The sequence below is a fragment of the Pecten maximus genome, chromosome 2 (assembly GCF_902652985.1).
Source record: "Pecten maximus chromosome 2, xPecMax1.1, whole genome shotgun sequence".
NCBI classification, from domain to species: domain Eukaryota; kingdom Metazoa; phylum Mollusca; class Bivalvia; order Pectinida; family Pectinidae; genus Pecten; species Pecten maximus.
The window spans coordinates 9,559,361-9,578,318 of NC_047016.1; the positions used below are offsets into that span (position 1 = coordinate 9,559,361).

The following is an 18,958-nucleotide window of genomic DNA, read 5'->3' on the forward strand; positions in this document are numbered from 1 at the left end:
ACCATATACTAATTAACGATCATATATGCAATATACCCATATTCAGGATAGTCCCAATACTAATTAACGACTTCAAGACCAATATACAATGAATTGTAGGACTAGGGTACCCACACATATACTAATTAACGACTTACATATCATGTCAGGACTAGGGTACCCACACATATACTAATTAACGACTTACATATTATGTCAGGACTAGGTACCCACACATATACTAATTAACAACTTACATATTATGTCAGTATGAGGGTACCCACACATATACTAATTAACGACTTACATATTATGTCAGGATGAGGGTACCCACACATATACTAATTAACGACTTACATATCATGTCAGGACTAGGGTACCCACACATACTAATTAACAACAGTGTCCTGTCCTTTTCAACACTGCACCTGATAACCTCAGTATTGAAGATTCTTTAGGACAGAAAAAAACAGGGTGAATTCCGCCTAAAAAGGCAGCCCATAATGAAGGATGATTGTCTAACCCTTGTGTCTATACATCATGAAATCGTAACAGTACAGGGTTGGCTGACAATGAGTTCCTTCTTTTCTTTCTGTCCTGTGTTGTACTATTGTGTCATCCATGCCTCAGTGAAACGGGACACATTTAAATCAGTCACACTTGAGCAACTTCTTGATGTCAACTTGGTACAATACGGCTACATCAGCGTATACTATGAATAAATTATTACTGATTAAGGAACAGAAAATGATTTATGTATTTAATTGTCTTTGTGCATGTCTTCAAAATTATATACCAGAGCAGTCAATACTAAAAATGTCTGGGGATCTGTTTATGGGAAATTACAATGAGTTATTCACTTTAAAACTTTCTTTTTATGTAGGCCTATCCGAAATATTTTCAAATCCAGTTTTGCATGTTTTTGACTTTTAATTATGTTAATTAGATCACATTTATGGATCCAATTTTAAGACTTGACGAATATTTAATAAGCGTTTCAGTTTATTGTGTTCTGACAGATGAGTGATGTCCCTCCAAAGTGATGAGGTACACACGAGTTGCATGTGGTTCCAACGTTCAATGTTAATCATCTGTTCAGACAAAAAATTGATGATCTAATCTACACTGAAGATTAAGTTTACATGGTAATAATAATAATAAAACTTTATTTCACGAGGGTTACATATTTAGTACAGTACTAATCTTACATATGGCCCTCACATAAAACATGAAGAAAACAAAAACATTCATTTTGACAGCAATACAAACATCGTAACTTTTTTGTCAATATTTCCTTCACACATTCACTCACTCACACAAACACATCTAATTAAAAATCAAAACATATTAACAATTATTTAATAAAGTTAACAAACAAAAAAACAAAAAATAGAATCATGTACATTTGTATACTCATCTGTTGAATCACACAGTTATAATTGTACTAGTTAAAACTGCTAGCAATTAGTTGAACATTTTTTGATTGTATGCTTGAGTGTGCTTTCTTTGTCACGGATAATTTTAATCCATCAAGCATCATTACTGTTACTGGGCACTTTGTACAAGGTCTAAAGAGTAGTCTCCCTTCCTACAATGTGTTAGCAGTGCTGGTGTGTAGGTTCTGTATTCAATGTCACAGGTCTAATCTAGGATCATAATAACCAAATAGTTCAGTCTCTCGTTTGATAAAAAAATGTGTTTACCAAAAAGTTATAAGGCTGTGTAAATGTCTATAGGATAACCAACATTTTATTTAAATGCATTGCAAAATATCTTTATTTTGTCATTATTTATATTATTAACTTAACCTTCTATTATCTATTTATTATTGTCACAATAAATAATTCCCATTTAGTGATTCCATTTAAATGACTAAGTGATATAAAATATTATTACAGATTATCCCTCTTACTTTTGACTGATATCAGTACTAATTTAAAGTTAACCTTTGAATCGGTGATATCACTTAATAAGCGATGTCATTAAGTTGCTATGTGATATCACTAAATTGGAATAAATGTAAAATGGCGCCCCAAATAAAAGAGAATCCACAAAAAAATACTGGCCAACTTAAACAAAAATGTAGTGCCAGAGAGGAGTGGGATGGAATTTATTTTTATTTATACATTGTGTATATATTTTTTTTTTTTAACATTTATATGTTCTTTAATCATATAGGTTAGATTTTGATGAAATAATCTCATTTAATTATTGCTTGTGGCAAATGATTTATATTACTTATTTTTCGTTTAATTTTGCTTAAAAGCATAGACTTTGAAAGCAAGGGAAATTGTTCAACAAATTTATAGCGACATGAACTTGTGCAAGTCTATTAACAATGACTTCCCCCTTATAAGAACTCTTCAACGTCAGAAAGCAAAAACGTATTCGCTTCCGTCGGCGGGATTGATAGGTTTCGGTTTTGTGCATTATCTATTTAGTCCTGTTTATTATGGTTACAAGATGATATTGGTCATTTAAACGTCAGTTTTGGACGTTAAGAAACAAGTCTTAGGAATATGGCTGGCCTGGAAGATCTCGGAATTCCTGGAGGTGACTATTTACAAGAGTCGCTGACAAATTGTTCAGATCCTCTTCAAGCAATAGAAGAGTTCCAAACAGAAAATGGTATCTTGCTGCCTTCGCTTCGACCAGCTCTCCCGTTTCTGGATTTGCACGAATTTAAAAGACTTGATTTCCATAACTCTGTGTTGGAGGAACTTAGGGATAAACTCGTCCATCGGATATCAGAATTGGCCAATAGTGATGACGAAAAACGATTTGAAAAATTAGAATCGCTCCTGACTAAAAGTTTTCCTGTTGTGAAAGTAAAAACATTACGGCCAGTTGTTATGGCACTGTTGAAACATTTGCCAAAGATAGAGGAAGATTATCTGAGAAAAATTCTTGATGATAAAGAATTGTATGCAGAGGCAGCAACTGAAGTAAAGAGACAAATATGGCAAGACAACCAAGCATTGTTTGGAGATGAAGTGTCACCACTGCTATCACAATATATTAAAGAGAAAGAAAATGCACTGTTTGGTCATGAACATGCAACACTGACATTCTTTCTACCATCACCTAGAGCAAGACGCCAGAGTGAAGTAGTGCAAAAATTGTCGCATATGGTCGGAAAAAATGTCAAGCTTTATGACATGGTTCTACAATTTCTCAGAACTTTGTTTTTGAGGACTAGAAATACTCATTATTGTACATTAAGAGCTGAACTTTTGATGGCTCTTCATGACCATGAAGTAAATGAAATCTGTGCCTTAGATCCATGTCACAAGTTTACATGGTGTGTCGATGCATGTATCAGAGATCGTTTCATTGATTCTAAGAGGTCCAGGGAGTTACAAGGCTTCTTAGATGGCATACGTAAAGATCATGAATTTGTGCTTGGGTAAATGAATGACTGCTATTTTTTTTGGTTTTATTGAGTGGAATCTAAATTCCAAAATTACCATGGCTTTTTTTTAGGACCCATCATCCATATGCATGTGTTCTTCCTTTACTTATTAAATTGTAGAAAATGTTATAGATATAAAGGATTTTATTATTGTTTATTTGTTATTTAAATATATTTGTCATCCATTTCAAGTCAAATAATGTGTGAACATAATGTTACATTTCCTATTTTTATATTTTCTCAACAGAGACCTTTCTATGATCCTGTGTGACCCTTTTGCACTCAACACGGTAGCATTATCTATGATGAAGAACTTACAACACTGTGTTAACAATGAAGTCATGCCAAGGGTAAATGTGATTTAATTTATATATAATCATATTGATCTTATGGGTAATATAATATGATGTAATGGTCTCACTTTCTCAATCTTCCTTCTGCAATGGTCTCACTTTCTCAATCTTCCTTCTGCCTAGTATGTCACTAGCAGATCCGGGGGTGGGTGGGTGGGTGGCTTCCTGGGGGTCAGGACCCCCTCCCCCCCCCCTTTTTTTATAGCCTTAAAAAAATAAAACGCCTATGCCAAACACAACACCCCCACCCCCACCCCATTTTTTTTAAAGAAGAAAACAAAAATGATAAAAAAAACATAAAAAAATGACATAATCATATAGTTTCCATTTTTCAATTTTTGTTCAAGTGTTATAGTAAAAAAAACTGCTTGTTGGCAATAATACTAAACAGTGTGTTTTTCATGAACTTTTATTTGAGTCGGGTGTAGAACACACTATAATGCTGCTATCTGCTTCTTTTGAGATCAATAGTTTAACAACTAAACACTACTGTTTGGGAACACATACAGATATGTCTGAACAACATTCTAATTGGTTAGTTATCATCCTAATCGTAAATTGTTGTTACAAGTATAAAGTGTAATGTTTTCTGTACAGGACAGTAATGATATTGTTCTGTTGGTACGGATGATGGCCTTGGGACTAGGAGCCTGGGACATGATTGACAGTCAGTTGTTCAGGGAGCCAAAACTGGTAAGTGGACAGTAGGTCTGGACACTAATACAGTGTAGTATGTAAGCTGTCTGTAACACTAGCCTCAGAAACCTTTGAGTCAGGATTTATATAGCTGGTAGTCGTAGGTACATTTGTACAGTAAGCTTTGACACCAGCATTACCAACTATGTGAAAATTAAAGCTATCATTGCTTATTTTAAAGCCTCATCATTATTGCTTTGTGAACCGACAGTGTTTTGATTTGGAATTTTTAACTAAATGCAGATTATGAAACATCCATTTTTTCAGGATGTGCCAATATTCACCAAGTTCCTACCCAACATTTTGTCTATGATGGTAGATGACCACACCAGGAGTATTTGTGCACGGATCCCAGAGGAGCCACAACCAACACTGAAACAGCCATCTGAGTTGTATGCCACTTTCATCAAAGGCAACAGTATAGCAAGTCTAGTGGCTATGTACTACACAGCACAGGTGACAATTCATCACTGTGAAAAATTGTATATTATTGGAGGATAACCGTTATAAAAATAAAGACATTCCTTTGTATTGTATTACTGTTTTGTACATAATGGGTATTATACACATTTAGCACTTCAGTGTTCAGAAAGGATTTGAAATTGTTGTGTTTGTTGGATGATATCAAAACTCACATAAAATAATGCCTTTGTGAAAAATCCATTTTACTACCTAAACCAAACAGGCCCCTTGATAGAAAAGTAAGCCAAATTTTAAGTATTGATTTAGATTCTCATGAAAGTCATCCAAAATTTGGTGAATAGTTTCAATGCATAAACATTTGAATTTATACTTGGATATAAAACTATTCTGAATTCTGTTATGATCACTGGTTCTGATCTGTGATTAAATATGTGTGACTTGTATTCTGTCATGTATGCGAAAAACATTTACTTTATGTTGTAGGCATGCAGAAGTCGTGACAAATTTGCCTTGTGTCAGATTCTGCCGACACTTATCCACTGTGAGAATGAGCGAGCATCTGAGGATACCTTCCTCCACACCATCATCTCGTACCTCATCCCCATGGCCGAGGACTTCACCCAAGAGGATATGTGTGTTGTTGTTTTTGATGATTTCATACTTGTAAGTACTCAAAATTTCACTCAAAAATATTTTATCATGGAGTATTTGACCATTTACAATCAAGTCCTATTGCTAAAAGAGAGATAACTCCTCTCCTGTATAATATATATGTATACATAACACCTGTAAAACACTTCTACAACAGGTGAGGACTGGTGATTTTAAGAGCACGTGCTGGATCTGCTTTTATTATATATAATAAAGATATATTACTTTGGCTACAGCAAAAATAAAAGCCAGGGCATTCATGGCAATAAATCTTGATGTTCCTTATTGCTACTTATTTGCAAATATTAAATGCATTTGTTTCCACACAGAAAATAATTTGAGCGAGTTTAATATCCAGATGATTGATAATTAAGGTAACTATAGACAATATGTTTGGGAAATTCTCAGAAATGTTACTGCCTCTTCGGTGAATCATTAATAAGAAAAACCTTTGGAGGTAAATTTTGTAATTTTTACACACCATTTTCAGCCATCAATATCTAAAGAGAACATGATGAGACACTTACTGCGACTGTTGTGGCATATCCACCACAAGTTACCGCCCGCTCGCCTTGAGGCTCTCATGCAGGCCACAGCACCAAACAATGAGGTAGGTCTTTATAAGTCTCACTGTACTACCAGGCTCTTGTAGCTAGGCCTACTTCTCTTCTATATTTGTTTACTACAATCTTTAAATCAAAAGCATTTGTTTCTGAATACCGATATTTTCCTTTATATACTTGATAAAATGATTCATACTATTTATATATGTCAAATTGATCTGGTACCTTGTTTTTATTCCAGCACAGCGAAGCTGTTCACATGACATACCAGCAGCTGGCAGATAAAATTTCTTCATACGAGCCAAGTCCTGCAACTCCACAAGAGCAACTAGACTCACCACTAATGAGTGTTCCTGCTCCAACCCCTGCCCCCTACTGATCTGGACTCACCACTGACGAGTGTTCCTGCTCCAACTCCTGCCCCCTACTGATCTAGACTCACCACTGACGAGTGTTCCTGTTCCAACTCCTGCCCCCTACTGATCTAGACTCACCACTGAGGAGTGTTCCTGCTCCAACCCCTGTCCCCTACTGATCTAGACTCACCACTGACGAATGTTCCTGTTCCAACTCCTGCCCCCTACTGATCTAGACTCACCACTGAAGGGTGTTCCTGCTCCAACCCCTACCCCCTACTGATCTAGACTCACCACTGACGAGTGTTCCTGCTCCAACCCCTACCCCCTACTGATCTAGACTTACCACTGAGGAGTGTTTCTGCTCCAACTCCTGTCCCCTACTGATCTTGACTCACCACTGACAAGTGTTCCTGCTCCAACTCCTGCCCCCTACTGATCTAGACTCACCACTGATGAGTGTTCCTGCTCTAACTCCTGCCCCCTACTGATCTTGACTCGCCACTGACGAGTGTTCCTGCTCTAACTCCTGCCCCCTACTGATCTGGACTCACCACTGACGAGTGTTCCTGCTCCAACTCCTGCCCCCTACTGATCTAGACTCACCACTGACGAGTATTCCTGCTCCAACTCCTGTCCCCTACTGGTCTAGACTCACCACTGACGAGTGTTCCTGTTCCAACTCCTGCCCCCTACTGATCTAGACTCACCACTGACGAGTATTCCTGCTCCAACTCCTGTCCCCTACTGGTCTAGACTCACCACTGACGAGTGTTCCTGCTCCAACTCCTGCCCCCTACTGATCTAGACTCACCACTGACGAGTATTCCTGCTCCAACTCCTGTCCCCTACTGGTCTAGACTCACCACTGACGAATGTTCCTGTTCCAACTCCTACCCCCTACTGATCTAGACTCACCACTAATGAGTGTACCTGCTCCAACCCCTGCCCCCTACTGATCTAGACTCACCACTGACGAGTGTTCCTGTTCCAACTCCTACCCCCTACTGATCTAGACTCACCACTGACCAGTGTTCCTGCTCCAACTCCTGTCCCCTACTGATCTAGACTCACCACTAACGAGTGTTCCTGCTCCAACCCCTGCCCCCTACTGATCTGGACTCTCCTGCCCCCTACTGATCTGGACTCACCACTAATAAGTGTTCCTGCTCCAACTCCTGCTCACAATTCTCCTAGAATATAATGCATAATCTTGAAATTTTGAATTTGAAGTTTCATGCTTTTGACTCCAATGTTTATTCTCTATCAGATGTGTTTTGATAAACAGGTCCTTTATCAAAATGTACACAGGTTAATTTTGGGGAGCTGATGCAGGATCTACTCATTTAAAAGACAGTAAAAAGGAGAAATGTTAAAACAGTTCTATTGGTAATGTTAGTTGAATGTTAATGATGTTGTTTTAACATGAGCAGCCAGGTTTGAATTATATTGTCTGTGTTTAATATCTAAAACATCAAAGTAGGTGCGGCTGAAAAGATTATCATAGTCCAGACCTAGATACAAATGTATGGGGGCATTGTATGACACAGTGGTAAGTGTATATGGGCGTGTTGTTTGACTGTACATGAGGATGTTGTATGACACTGTACATGGGCGTGTTGTATGACACAGTGTACATGGGGGTGTTGTATGACACAGTGTACATGGGGGTGTTGTATGACACAGTGTACATGGGTGAGTTTGTATGACACAGTGTACACGGGGATGTTGTATGACACAGTGTACATGGGGGTGTTGTATGACACAGTGTACATGGGGGTGTTGTATGACACAGTGTACATGGGGGTGTTGTATGACACAATGTACATGGGGGTGTTGTGTGACACAGTGTACATGGGGAGTTTGTATGACACAGTGTACATGGGGGTGTTGTATGACACAGTGTACATGGGGGTGTTGTGTGACACAGTATACATGGGGGTGTTGTATGACACAGTGTACATGGTGATGTTGTATGACACAGTGTACATGGGGGTGTTGTATGACACAGTGTACATGAGGAGTTTGTATGACACAGTGTACATGGGGATGTTGTATGACACAGTGTACATGGGGAGTTTGTATGACAGTGTACATGGGGTTGTTGTATGACAGTGTACATGGGGGTGTTGTATGACACAGTGTACATGGGGGTGTTGTGTGACACAGTGTACATGGGGATGTTGTATGACAGTGTACATGGGGAGTTTGTATGACACAGTGTACATGGGGGTGTTGTATGACACAGTGTACATGGGGGTGTTGTATGACAGTGTACATGAGGAGTTTGTATGACACAGTGTACATGGGGATGTTGTATGACACAGTGTACACGGGGATGTTGTATGACACAGTGTACATGGGGAGTTTGTATGACAGTGTACATGGGGAGTTTGTATGACACAGTGTACATGGGGAGTTTGTATGACACAGTGTACATGGGGATGTTGTATGACACAGTGTACATGGGGGTGTTGTATGACACAGTGTACATGGGGGTGTTGTATGACACAGTGTACATGGGGAGTTTGTATGACAGTGTACATGAGGAGTTTGTATGACACAGTGTACATGGGGATGTTGTATGACACAGTGTACATGGGGATGTTGTATGACACAGTGTACATGGGGAGTTTGTATGACAGTGTACATGGGGAGTTTGTATGACACAGTGTACATGGGGAGTTTGTATGACACAGTGTACATGGGGATGTTGTATGACACAGTGTACATGGGGATGTTGTATGACAGTGTACATGGGGAGTTTGTATGACACAGTGTACATGGGGGTGTTGTATGACACAGTGTACATGAGGAGTTTGTATGACACAGTGTACATGGGGGTGTTGTATGACACAGTGTACATGGGGATGTTGTATGACACAGTATACATGGGGGTGTTGTATGATACAGTGTACAAGGGGGTGTTGTATGACACAGTGTAAATGGGGATGTTGTATGACACAGTGTACATGGGGGTGTTGTATGACACAGTGTACATGGGTGAGTTTGTATGACACTGTGTACATGGGGATGTTGTATGACAGTGTACATGGGTGTGTTGTATGACACAGTGTAAATGGGGGTGTTGTATGACAGTGTACATGGGGGTGTTGTATCACACAGTGTACATGGGGGTGTTGTATGACAGTGTACATGGGGGTGTTGTGTGACACTGTACATGGGGGTGTTGTATGACACTACATGGGGGTGTTGTATGACACAGTGTACATGGGGGTGTTGTATGACAAAGTGTACATGGGGGTGTTGTATGACACAGTGTACATGGGGGTGTTGTATGACACAGTGTACATGGGGGTGTTGTATGACAGTGTACATGGGGGTGTTGTGTGAAACAGTGTACATGGGGGTGTTGTATGGCACAGTGTACATGGGGGTGTTGTATGACACAGTGTACATGGGGGTGTTGTATGACAGTGTACATGGGAGTGTTGTATGACACAGTGTACATGGGGGTGTTGTATGACACAGTGTACATGGGGGTGTTGTATAACACAGTGTACATGGGGATGTTGTATGACACAGTGTACATGGGGAGTTTGTATGACACAGTGTACATGGGGGTGTTGTATCACAGTGTACATGAGGGTGTTGTATGACACAGTATACATGGGGGTGTTGTATGACACAGTGTACATGGGGAGTTTGTATGACACAGTGTACATGGGGATGTTGTATGGCACAGTGTACATGGGGGTGTTGTATGACACAGTGTATATGGGGGTGTTGTATGACAGTGTACATGGGGGTGTTGTATGACACAGTGTACATGGGGGAGTTTGTATGACAGTGTATATGGGGATGTTGTATGACAGTGTACATGGGGGTGTTGTATGACAGTGTACATGGGGGTGTTTTACGACACAGTGTACATGGGGGTGTTGTATGACACAGTGTACATGGGGGTGTTGTATGACACAGTGTACATGGGGGTGTTGTATGACAGTGTACATGGGGGTGTTGTGTGACACAGTGTACATGGGGGTGTTGTATGGCACAGTGTACATGGGGGTGTTGTATGACACAGTGTACATGGGGGTGTTGTATGACAGTGTACATGGGAGTGTTGTATGACACAGTGTACATGGGGGTGTTGTATGACACAGTGTACATGGGGGTGTTGTATAACACAGTGTACATGGGGATGTTGTATGACACAGTGTACATGGGGAGTTTGTATGACACAGTGTACATGGGGGTGTTGTATCACAGTGTACATGAGGGTGTTGTATGACACAGTATACATGGGGGTGTTGTATGACACAGTGTACATGGGGAGTTTGTATGACACAGTGTACATGGGGATGTTGTATGGCACAGTGTACATGGGGGTGTTGTATGACACAGTGTATATGGGGGTGTTGTATGACAGTGTACATGGGGGTGTTGTATGACACAGTGTACATGGGGGAGTTTGTATGACAGTGTATATGGGGATGTTGTATGACAGTGTACATGGGGGTGTTGTATGACAGTGTACATGGGGGTGTTTTACGACACAGTGTACATGGGGGTGTTGTATGACACAGTGTACATGGGGAGTGTTGTATGACACAGTGTACATGGGAGTGTTGTATGACACAGTGTACATGAGGATATAATTGTACTTGCCTTATCAAGGTTAAATGTGTTTATGCTGCTGAATGTATATTTAGTAAATATATAGGTTGTTGCTATGCCTGGTATGTGAACCATAGCTCATGGTTTTTGTGTTGACTTTTACATGTTTTAAAATAAACATTTCAACACTAACTCGGCATCATTTTTATTTTAGTTATTAACATTATTGAAAGTACATGTAATAGCAAAAACTGTGAAACATAAGTCTGTGTGTAATGTAGGCCTCTGTGGACCAATGTTTTAGGTATAATCCAGTTTGTCTGAGTCAGCCTGATCCCACTGACATTTAAATGGTGATGTAATGGTGAACCACCAATTTCAGGGTAATCATACAAAACTAGAAATGACTACACAGAGATATGGTATTTATCTGACAGTGTCATCAGAGTAACTGTATTGTTTTAGGAAGCTATCATGGCATATACAAAAGCTTTCTAATTGTACCTCGATACTTTATAGCTGCAAAAGGTCCAACAGTCCTGTATGGCATGTTTACGGCTTCATATATAAATCTTAAGTTCTCTCTCAACACCAACATGCCCCATGTGGTCTAGTTTGGTATAATTGCATCGATATCACTGATTCATCAGGCAGCAGCTGTGCAATAATAGTGACCTTCACTTACAGGTACAGAACATATCACAGTGACCTTCACCTCAGGTTTACAGAACATGTCATAATGACCTTCACCTCCAGGTATGCAGAACATGTCACAGTGACCTTCACCTCCAGGTATACAGAACATGTCACATTGACCTTCACCTCCAGGTATACAGAACATGTCACATTGACCTTCACCTCCAGGTATACAGAACATGTCATAATGACCTTTCACCTCCAGGTGTACAGTACATATCATAGTGACCTCCACCTCTAAATGTGTGGTACATATCACTGTGACCTTCATCTTCATGTCTGTGCTGCATGTCCTTTGACCTTCACATCCAGATGTGCAGTATATATCGCTCAATGTAAGAGCAACAATTATAGTAAGCTGTTTCTTGACTGTAGATCTGTAAAAGTAACATTGTGTTATATTTGGTATTGTGGTTTGATGACTGTGCACATTTGCCTTGGATTCTTCCCATATAACGATTCCTGGACACTTCCCGCCAATATTGGTGATGAATACACTCTTACCCTGGACAGGGATATCCACAGTTTTACCTGGGTGAGATTTTCTTATCTCACCCTAGGGAAAAGACAAGCTACACATGCTCTTTTCACATTCTCAACAATTGCATTATTCTACACATGTAAATTGTTCATTAATTGTTTTAAGATATTATTGTATTTATATTTGGGTCAAAGAAGTATTATAAATAGTAATTATCAGGATAACACTGGATCCTTCCAAATGTATGTCTACAGGATACAAAGTACTCGAAATGTTGATGTGGGGCAAAGAAGTAATTCCAATCGTGTGGACAATGAAAGATGTCAAAGTTTCGTGGCAATCCGCCCCTTCATCAAGACAACACAGTAACATGATATATGAACAGTACTAGTAATACAATAAGATAAACAAGAGTAATCGATATGGTTGTTAAAAATCAACCATGAACCCTTTGGCTTTCGTGGGCTGAAACTGGATGCTAGCATGACATGTACAGACCCATGTTCTATGATGGAACGCCATGTCATCCCTCCGAGAGGATGCTGAAGTGTTAACAGACATTTCGTCCCAAAAATCTACAAAGTTCATTTAAAATATAGTTTTGCAGATGAACCAACTGATGGCCAAATGACATACGGGAATGAGTTTGGTGGTGGATAGAATCATTGATAATCTGATTGTGCCAGACTGGAGTCACAAGGCTCTATAACCGTGTTATACCTGAACTCTGACCCCATGGCCCCTGGGCAGATCTCCAATGATGATGTCTTGATTATTTTGTTGATATATCTTTGTTTACATGTCGGTCTATTGTAAGGATACATTTTGATTATATAAGGAGGTCTGAGTAGTCATCTGTCCATGTTTTTGAACTGGTTTAACAGTTCAATGGTTTGATTGACTCTTAAGCAGAGTCTTGTTATATTCAGTTATACCAGAAAATACCACCACACACTATAAATTATGTCCCCACACTATAATACAGTCCACACACTATAAATTATGTCCCCACATTATAAATACAGCCCCACACTATAAATTAAGTCCCAAACAAGTCCCAAAAACTATACATACAGCCCGGCACTATAAATACAGTCCCCACACTGTAAATACAGTCCCCACACTATAAATACAATCCCAACACTATAAATACAGTCCCCACACTATAAATACAATCCCAACACTATAAATACAGTCCCCACACTATAAATACAGCCCCCACACTATAATACAGCCCCCACACTATAAATACAGTCCACACACTATAAATACAGCCCCACACTATAAATACAGACCAACACTATAAATACAGTCCCCACACTATAAATACAGTCCCCACACTATAAATACAGCCCCACACTATAAATACAGATCCCACAACTATAAATACAGTCCCAACACTATAAATACAGCCCCACACTATAAATACAGTCCCCAACACTATAAATACAGTCCCCACACTATAAATACAGACCCACACTATAAATACAGTCCCCACACTATAAATACAGACCCCACCACTATAAATACAGTCCCCACCACTATAAATACAGTCCCCACCACTATAAATACAGTCCCCACACTATAAATACAGCCCTCACACTATAAATACAGTCCCCACACTATAAATACAGTCCCCACACTATAAATACAGCCCCCACACTATAAATACAGTCCCCACACTATAAATACAGCCCCACACTATAAATACAGTCCCCACACTATAAATACAGCCCCCACACTATAAATACAGTCCCCACACTATAAATACAGCCCCCACACTATAAATACAGTCCCCACACTATAAATACAGTCCCCACACTATAAATACAGTCCCCACACTATAAATACAGTCCCCACACTATAAATACAGTCCCCACACTATAAATACAGCCCCACACTATAAATACAGTCCCCACACTATAAATACAGTCCCCACACTATAAATACAGTCCCCACACTATAAATACAGCCCCACACTATAAATACAGCCCCACACTATAAATACAGTCCCCACACTATAAATACAGTCCCCACACTATAAATACAGTCCCCACACTATAAATACAGTCCCCACACTATAAATACAGTCCCCACACTATAAATACAGCCCCACACTATAAATACAGTCCCCACACTATAAATACAGTCCCCACACTATAAATACAGTCCCCACACTATAAATACAGTCCCCACACTATAAATACAGTCCCCACACTATAAATACAGTCCCCACACTATAAATACAGTCCCCACACTATAAATACAGTCCCCACACTATAAATACAGCCCCACACTATAAATACAGCCCCACACTATAAATACAGTCCCCACACTATAAATACAGTCCCACACTATAAATACAGACCCCACACTATAAATACAGTCCCCACACTATAAATACAGTCCCCACACTATAAAATACAGTCCCCACACTATAATACAGCCCCACACTATAAATACAGTCCCACACTATAAATACAGCCCCACACTATAAATACAGTCCCCACACTATAAATACAGTCCCACACTATAAATACAGTCCCCACACTATAAATACAGTCCCCACACTATAAATACAGCCCCCACACTATAAATACAGTCCCCACACTATAAATACAGTCCCCACACTATAAATACAGCCCCACACTATAAATACAGTCCCCACACTATAAATACAGCCCCACACTATAAATACAGTCCCCACACACTATAAATACAGTCCCCACACTATAAATACAGTCCCCACACTATAAATACAGTCCCCACACTATAAATACAGCCCACACTATAAATACAGCCCCCACACTATAAATACAGTCCCCACACTATAAATACAGCCCCACACTATAAATACAGTCCCCACACTATAAATACAGTCCCCACACTATAAATACAGCCCCCACACTATAAATACAGTCCCCACACTATAAATACAGCCCCACACTATAAATACAGTCCCCACACTATAAATACAGTCCCCACACTATAAATACAGTCCCCACACTATAAATACAGTCCCCACACTATAAATACAGCCCCACACTATAAATACAGCCCCACACTATAAATACAGTCCCCACACTATAAATACAGTCCCCACACTATAAATACAGTCCCCACACTATAAATACAGCCCCACACTATAAATACAGTCCCCACACTATAAATACAGCCCCACACTATAAATACAGTCCCCACACTATAAATACAGCCCCACACTATAAATACAGTCCCCACACTATAAATACAGTCCCCACACTATAAATACAGCCCCACACTATAAATACAGTCCCCACACTATAAATACAGTCCCCACACTATAAATACAGCCCCACACTATAAATACAGTCCCCACACTATAAATACAGCCCACACTATAAATACAGCCCCACACTATAAATACAGCCCCCACACTATAAATACAGTCCCCACACTATAAATACAGTCCCCACACTAAATACAGCCCCACACCTATAAATACAGTCCCCACACTATAAATACCGCCCCACACTATAAATACAGTCCCCACACTATAAATACAGCCCACACTATAAATACAGCCCCCACACTATAAATACAGCCCCAACACTATAAATACAGCCCCCACACTATAAATACAGCCCCCACACTATAAATACAGCCCCACACTATAAATACAGTCCCCACACTATAAATACAGCCCCACACTATAAATACAGTCCCACACTATAAATACAGCCCCACACTATAAATACAGCCCCACACTATAAATACAGCCCCACACTATAAATACAGCCCCCACACTATAAATACAGCCCCCACACTATAAATACAGTCCCCAACACTATAAATACAGTCCCCACACTATACAATCCAGGCCCCACACACTATAATTACAGTCCCCAACACTATAACTACAGTCCCCACATCTATAATACAGTCCCACACTATAATACAGCCCCCACCCAAGAGCCACCACCCTATAAATACAGTCCCCACACTATAATACAGCCCCCACACTATGAAATACAGTCCCCCACACTATAATTACCGTCCCCACACTATAAATACAGTCCCCCCAACTATAAATACAGGTCCCCACACTATAATACAGCCCCATACTACTATAAATACAGCCCCCACACTATCAATACAGTCCCACCACTATAAATTACAGCCTCACAACTATAAATACAGTCCCAATCCACTTATCAATTACTAGTCACCTGACTCTTATAATACAGTCCCCACACTATAATACCAAGCCCCTACACTATACCTACAGTCCCCCACACTATAAATACAGCCCTACCACTATAAATACAGTACCCACACTATAATTACAGCCCCACACTCTAAATACAGTTCCCCACACTTTATCAATACCAGCCCATACACGCTAGAAATACAGTCCCCACACTATAAATACAGTCCCCCACACTATAAATACAGCCCCACACTATAAATACAGCCCCCACACTATAAATACAGCCCCCACACTATAAATACAGCCCCCACACTATAAATACAGCCCCCACACTATAAATACAGTCCCCACACTATAAATACAGCCCCACACTATAAATACAGCCCCCACACTATAAATACAGTCCCCACATATAAATACAGCCCCCACACTATAAATACAGTCCCCACACTATAAATACAGTCCCCACACTATAAATACAGTCCCCCCACACTATAAATACAGTCCCCACACTATAAATACAGCCCCCACACTATAAATACAGTCCCCACACTATAAATACAGTCCACACACTATAAATACAGCCCCACACTATAAATACAGTCCCACACTATAAATACAGTCCCCACACTATAAATACAGTCCCCACACTATAAATACAGTCCCCACACTATAAATACAGCCCCCACACTATAAATACAGTCCCCACACTATAAATACAGCCCCCACACTATAAATACAGCCCCCACACTATAAATACAGCCCCCACACTATAAATACAGCCCCACACTATAAATACAGCCCCACACTATAAATACAGTCCCCACACTATAAATACAGCCCCCACACTATAAATACAGTCCACACACTATAAATACAGCCCCCACACTATAAATACAGCCCCACACTATAAATACAGTCCCCACACTATAAATACAGCCCCACACTATAAATACAGTCCCCACACTATAAATACAGCCCCACACTATAAATACAGTCCCCACACTATAAATACAGCCCCACACTATAAATACAGCCCCACACTATAAATACAGCCCCACACTATAAATACAGCCCCCACACTATAAATACAGCCCCCACACTATAAATACAGTCCCCCACACTATAAATACAGCCCCCACACTATAAATACAGTCCCCACACTATAAATACAGCCCCACACTATAAATACAGTCCCCACACTATAAATACAGCCCCACCACTAAAATACACCCACTAAAACAGCCCCACACTATAAATACAGCCCCAACACTATAAATACAGTCCCACACTAATACACATAAACAGCCCCACCTATAAATACAGCCCAACACTATAAATACAGTCCCACACTATAATACAGCCCACACTATAAATACAGCCCACACATATAAATACAGCCCCACACTAAATACACCACATAAAATACAGCCCCACACTATAAATACAGTCCCCACACTATAAATACAGCCCCACACTATAAATACAGTCCCCACACTATAAATACAGCCCCCACTATAAATACAGCCCACACTATAAATACAGCCCCACACTATAAATACAGCCCCACACTATAAATACAGCCCCACACTATAAATACAGCCCCCCACACTATAAATACAGCCCCACACTATAAATACAGCCCCACACTATAAATACAGCCCCCACTATCAATACAGCCCCACACTATAAATACAGCCCCCACACTATAAATACAGTCCCACACTATAAATACAGCCCCCACACTATAAATACAGCCCCACACTATAAATACAGCCCCCACACTATAAATACAGCCCCCACACTATCAATACAGCCCCCACACTATAAATACAGCCCCACACTATAAATACAGCCCCCACACTATAAATACAGTCCACACACTATAAATACCGATCCCACACTATAAATACAGCCCTCACACTATAAATACAGTCCCAACACTATAAATACAGCCCCCACACTATAAATACAGATCCCAACACTATAAATACAGTCCCCACACTATAAATACAGCCCCCACACTATAAATACAGTCCCCACACTATAAATACAGCCCCACACTATAAATACAGGCCCAACACTATAAATACAGTCCCCACACTATAAATACAGCCCCCACACTATAAATACAGACCCCACACTATAAATACAGACCCACACTATAAATACAGTCCCCACACTATAAATACAGACATCACACTATAAATACAGTCCCCACACTATAAATACAGTCCACACACTATAAATACAGCCGCACACTATAAATACAGCCCCCACCATATAAATACAGTCCACACACTATAAATACAGCCCCACACTATAAATACAGTCCACACACTATAAATACAGCCCCCACACTATAAATACAGCCCCACACTATAAATACAGCCCCACACTATAAATACACGCCACACCTATAAATACCCCCCCCACAATAAATACCGCCCCACACTATAAATACAGTCCCCACACTATAAATACAGTCCCCACACTATAAATACAGTCCCCACACTATAAATACAGCCCACACACTATAAATACAGCCCCCACACTATAAATACAGCCCCCACACTAT

The 18,958-nt window shown here is 40.0% G+C and overlaps 1 protein-coding gene across 1 annotated transcript; it reads left to right on the plus strand.

Moving 5' to 3' along the window:
* Positions 1–2,348: 2,348 nt before the first annotated feature.
* Positions 2,349–7,458, plus strand: LOC117316699 (negative elongation factor B-like). Its single transcript, XM_033871449.1, has 7 exons — positions 2,349–3,385; positions 3,639–3,741; positions 4,342–4,437; positions 4,708–4,896; positions 5,347–5,526; positions 6,005–6,124; positions 6,319–7,458. The coding sequence occupies exons 1-7, from the start codon at positions 2,499–2,501 to the stop codon at positions 6,454–6,456; spliced, it is 1,713 nt and encodes a 570-aa protein (XP_033727340.1). The 5' UTR covers positions 2,349–2,498; the 3' UTR covers positions 6,457–7,458.
* The last annotated feature ends 11,500 nt before the right edge of the window (positions 7,459–18,958 follow it).

What these genes read in the sequence shown, in the direction of transcription:
- LOC117316699 (XM_033871449.1), top strand. Translation starts at nt 2,499, where the DNA reads ATGGCTGGCCTGGAAGATCTCGGAATTCCTGGAGGTGACTATTTACAA. An exon ending in ACAATGAAGTCATGCCAAGG is followed by an intron (nt 3,742 to 4,341) that starts GTAAATGTGATT and finishes TTTTCTGTACAG; the next exon opens with GACAGTAATGATATTGTTCT. An exon ending in TTTTTGATGATTTCATACTT is followed by an intron (nt 5,527 to 6,004) that starts GTAAGTACTCAA and finishes CACCATTTTCAG; the next exon opens with CCATCAATATCTAAAGAGAA.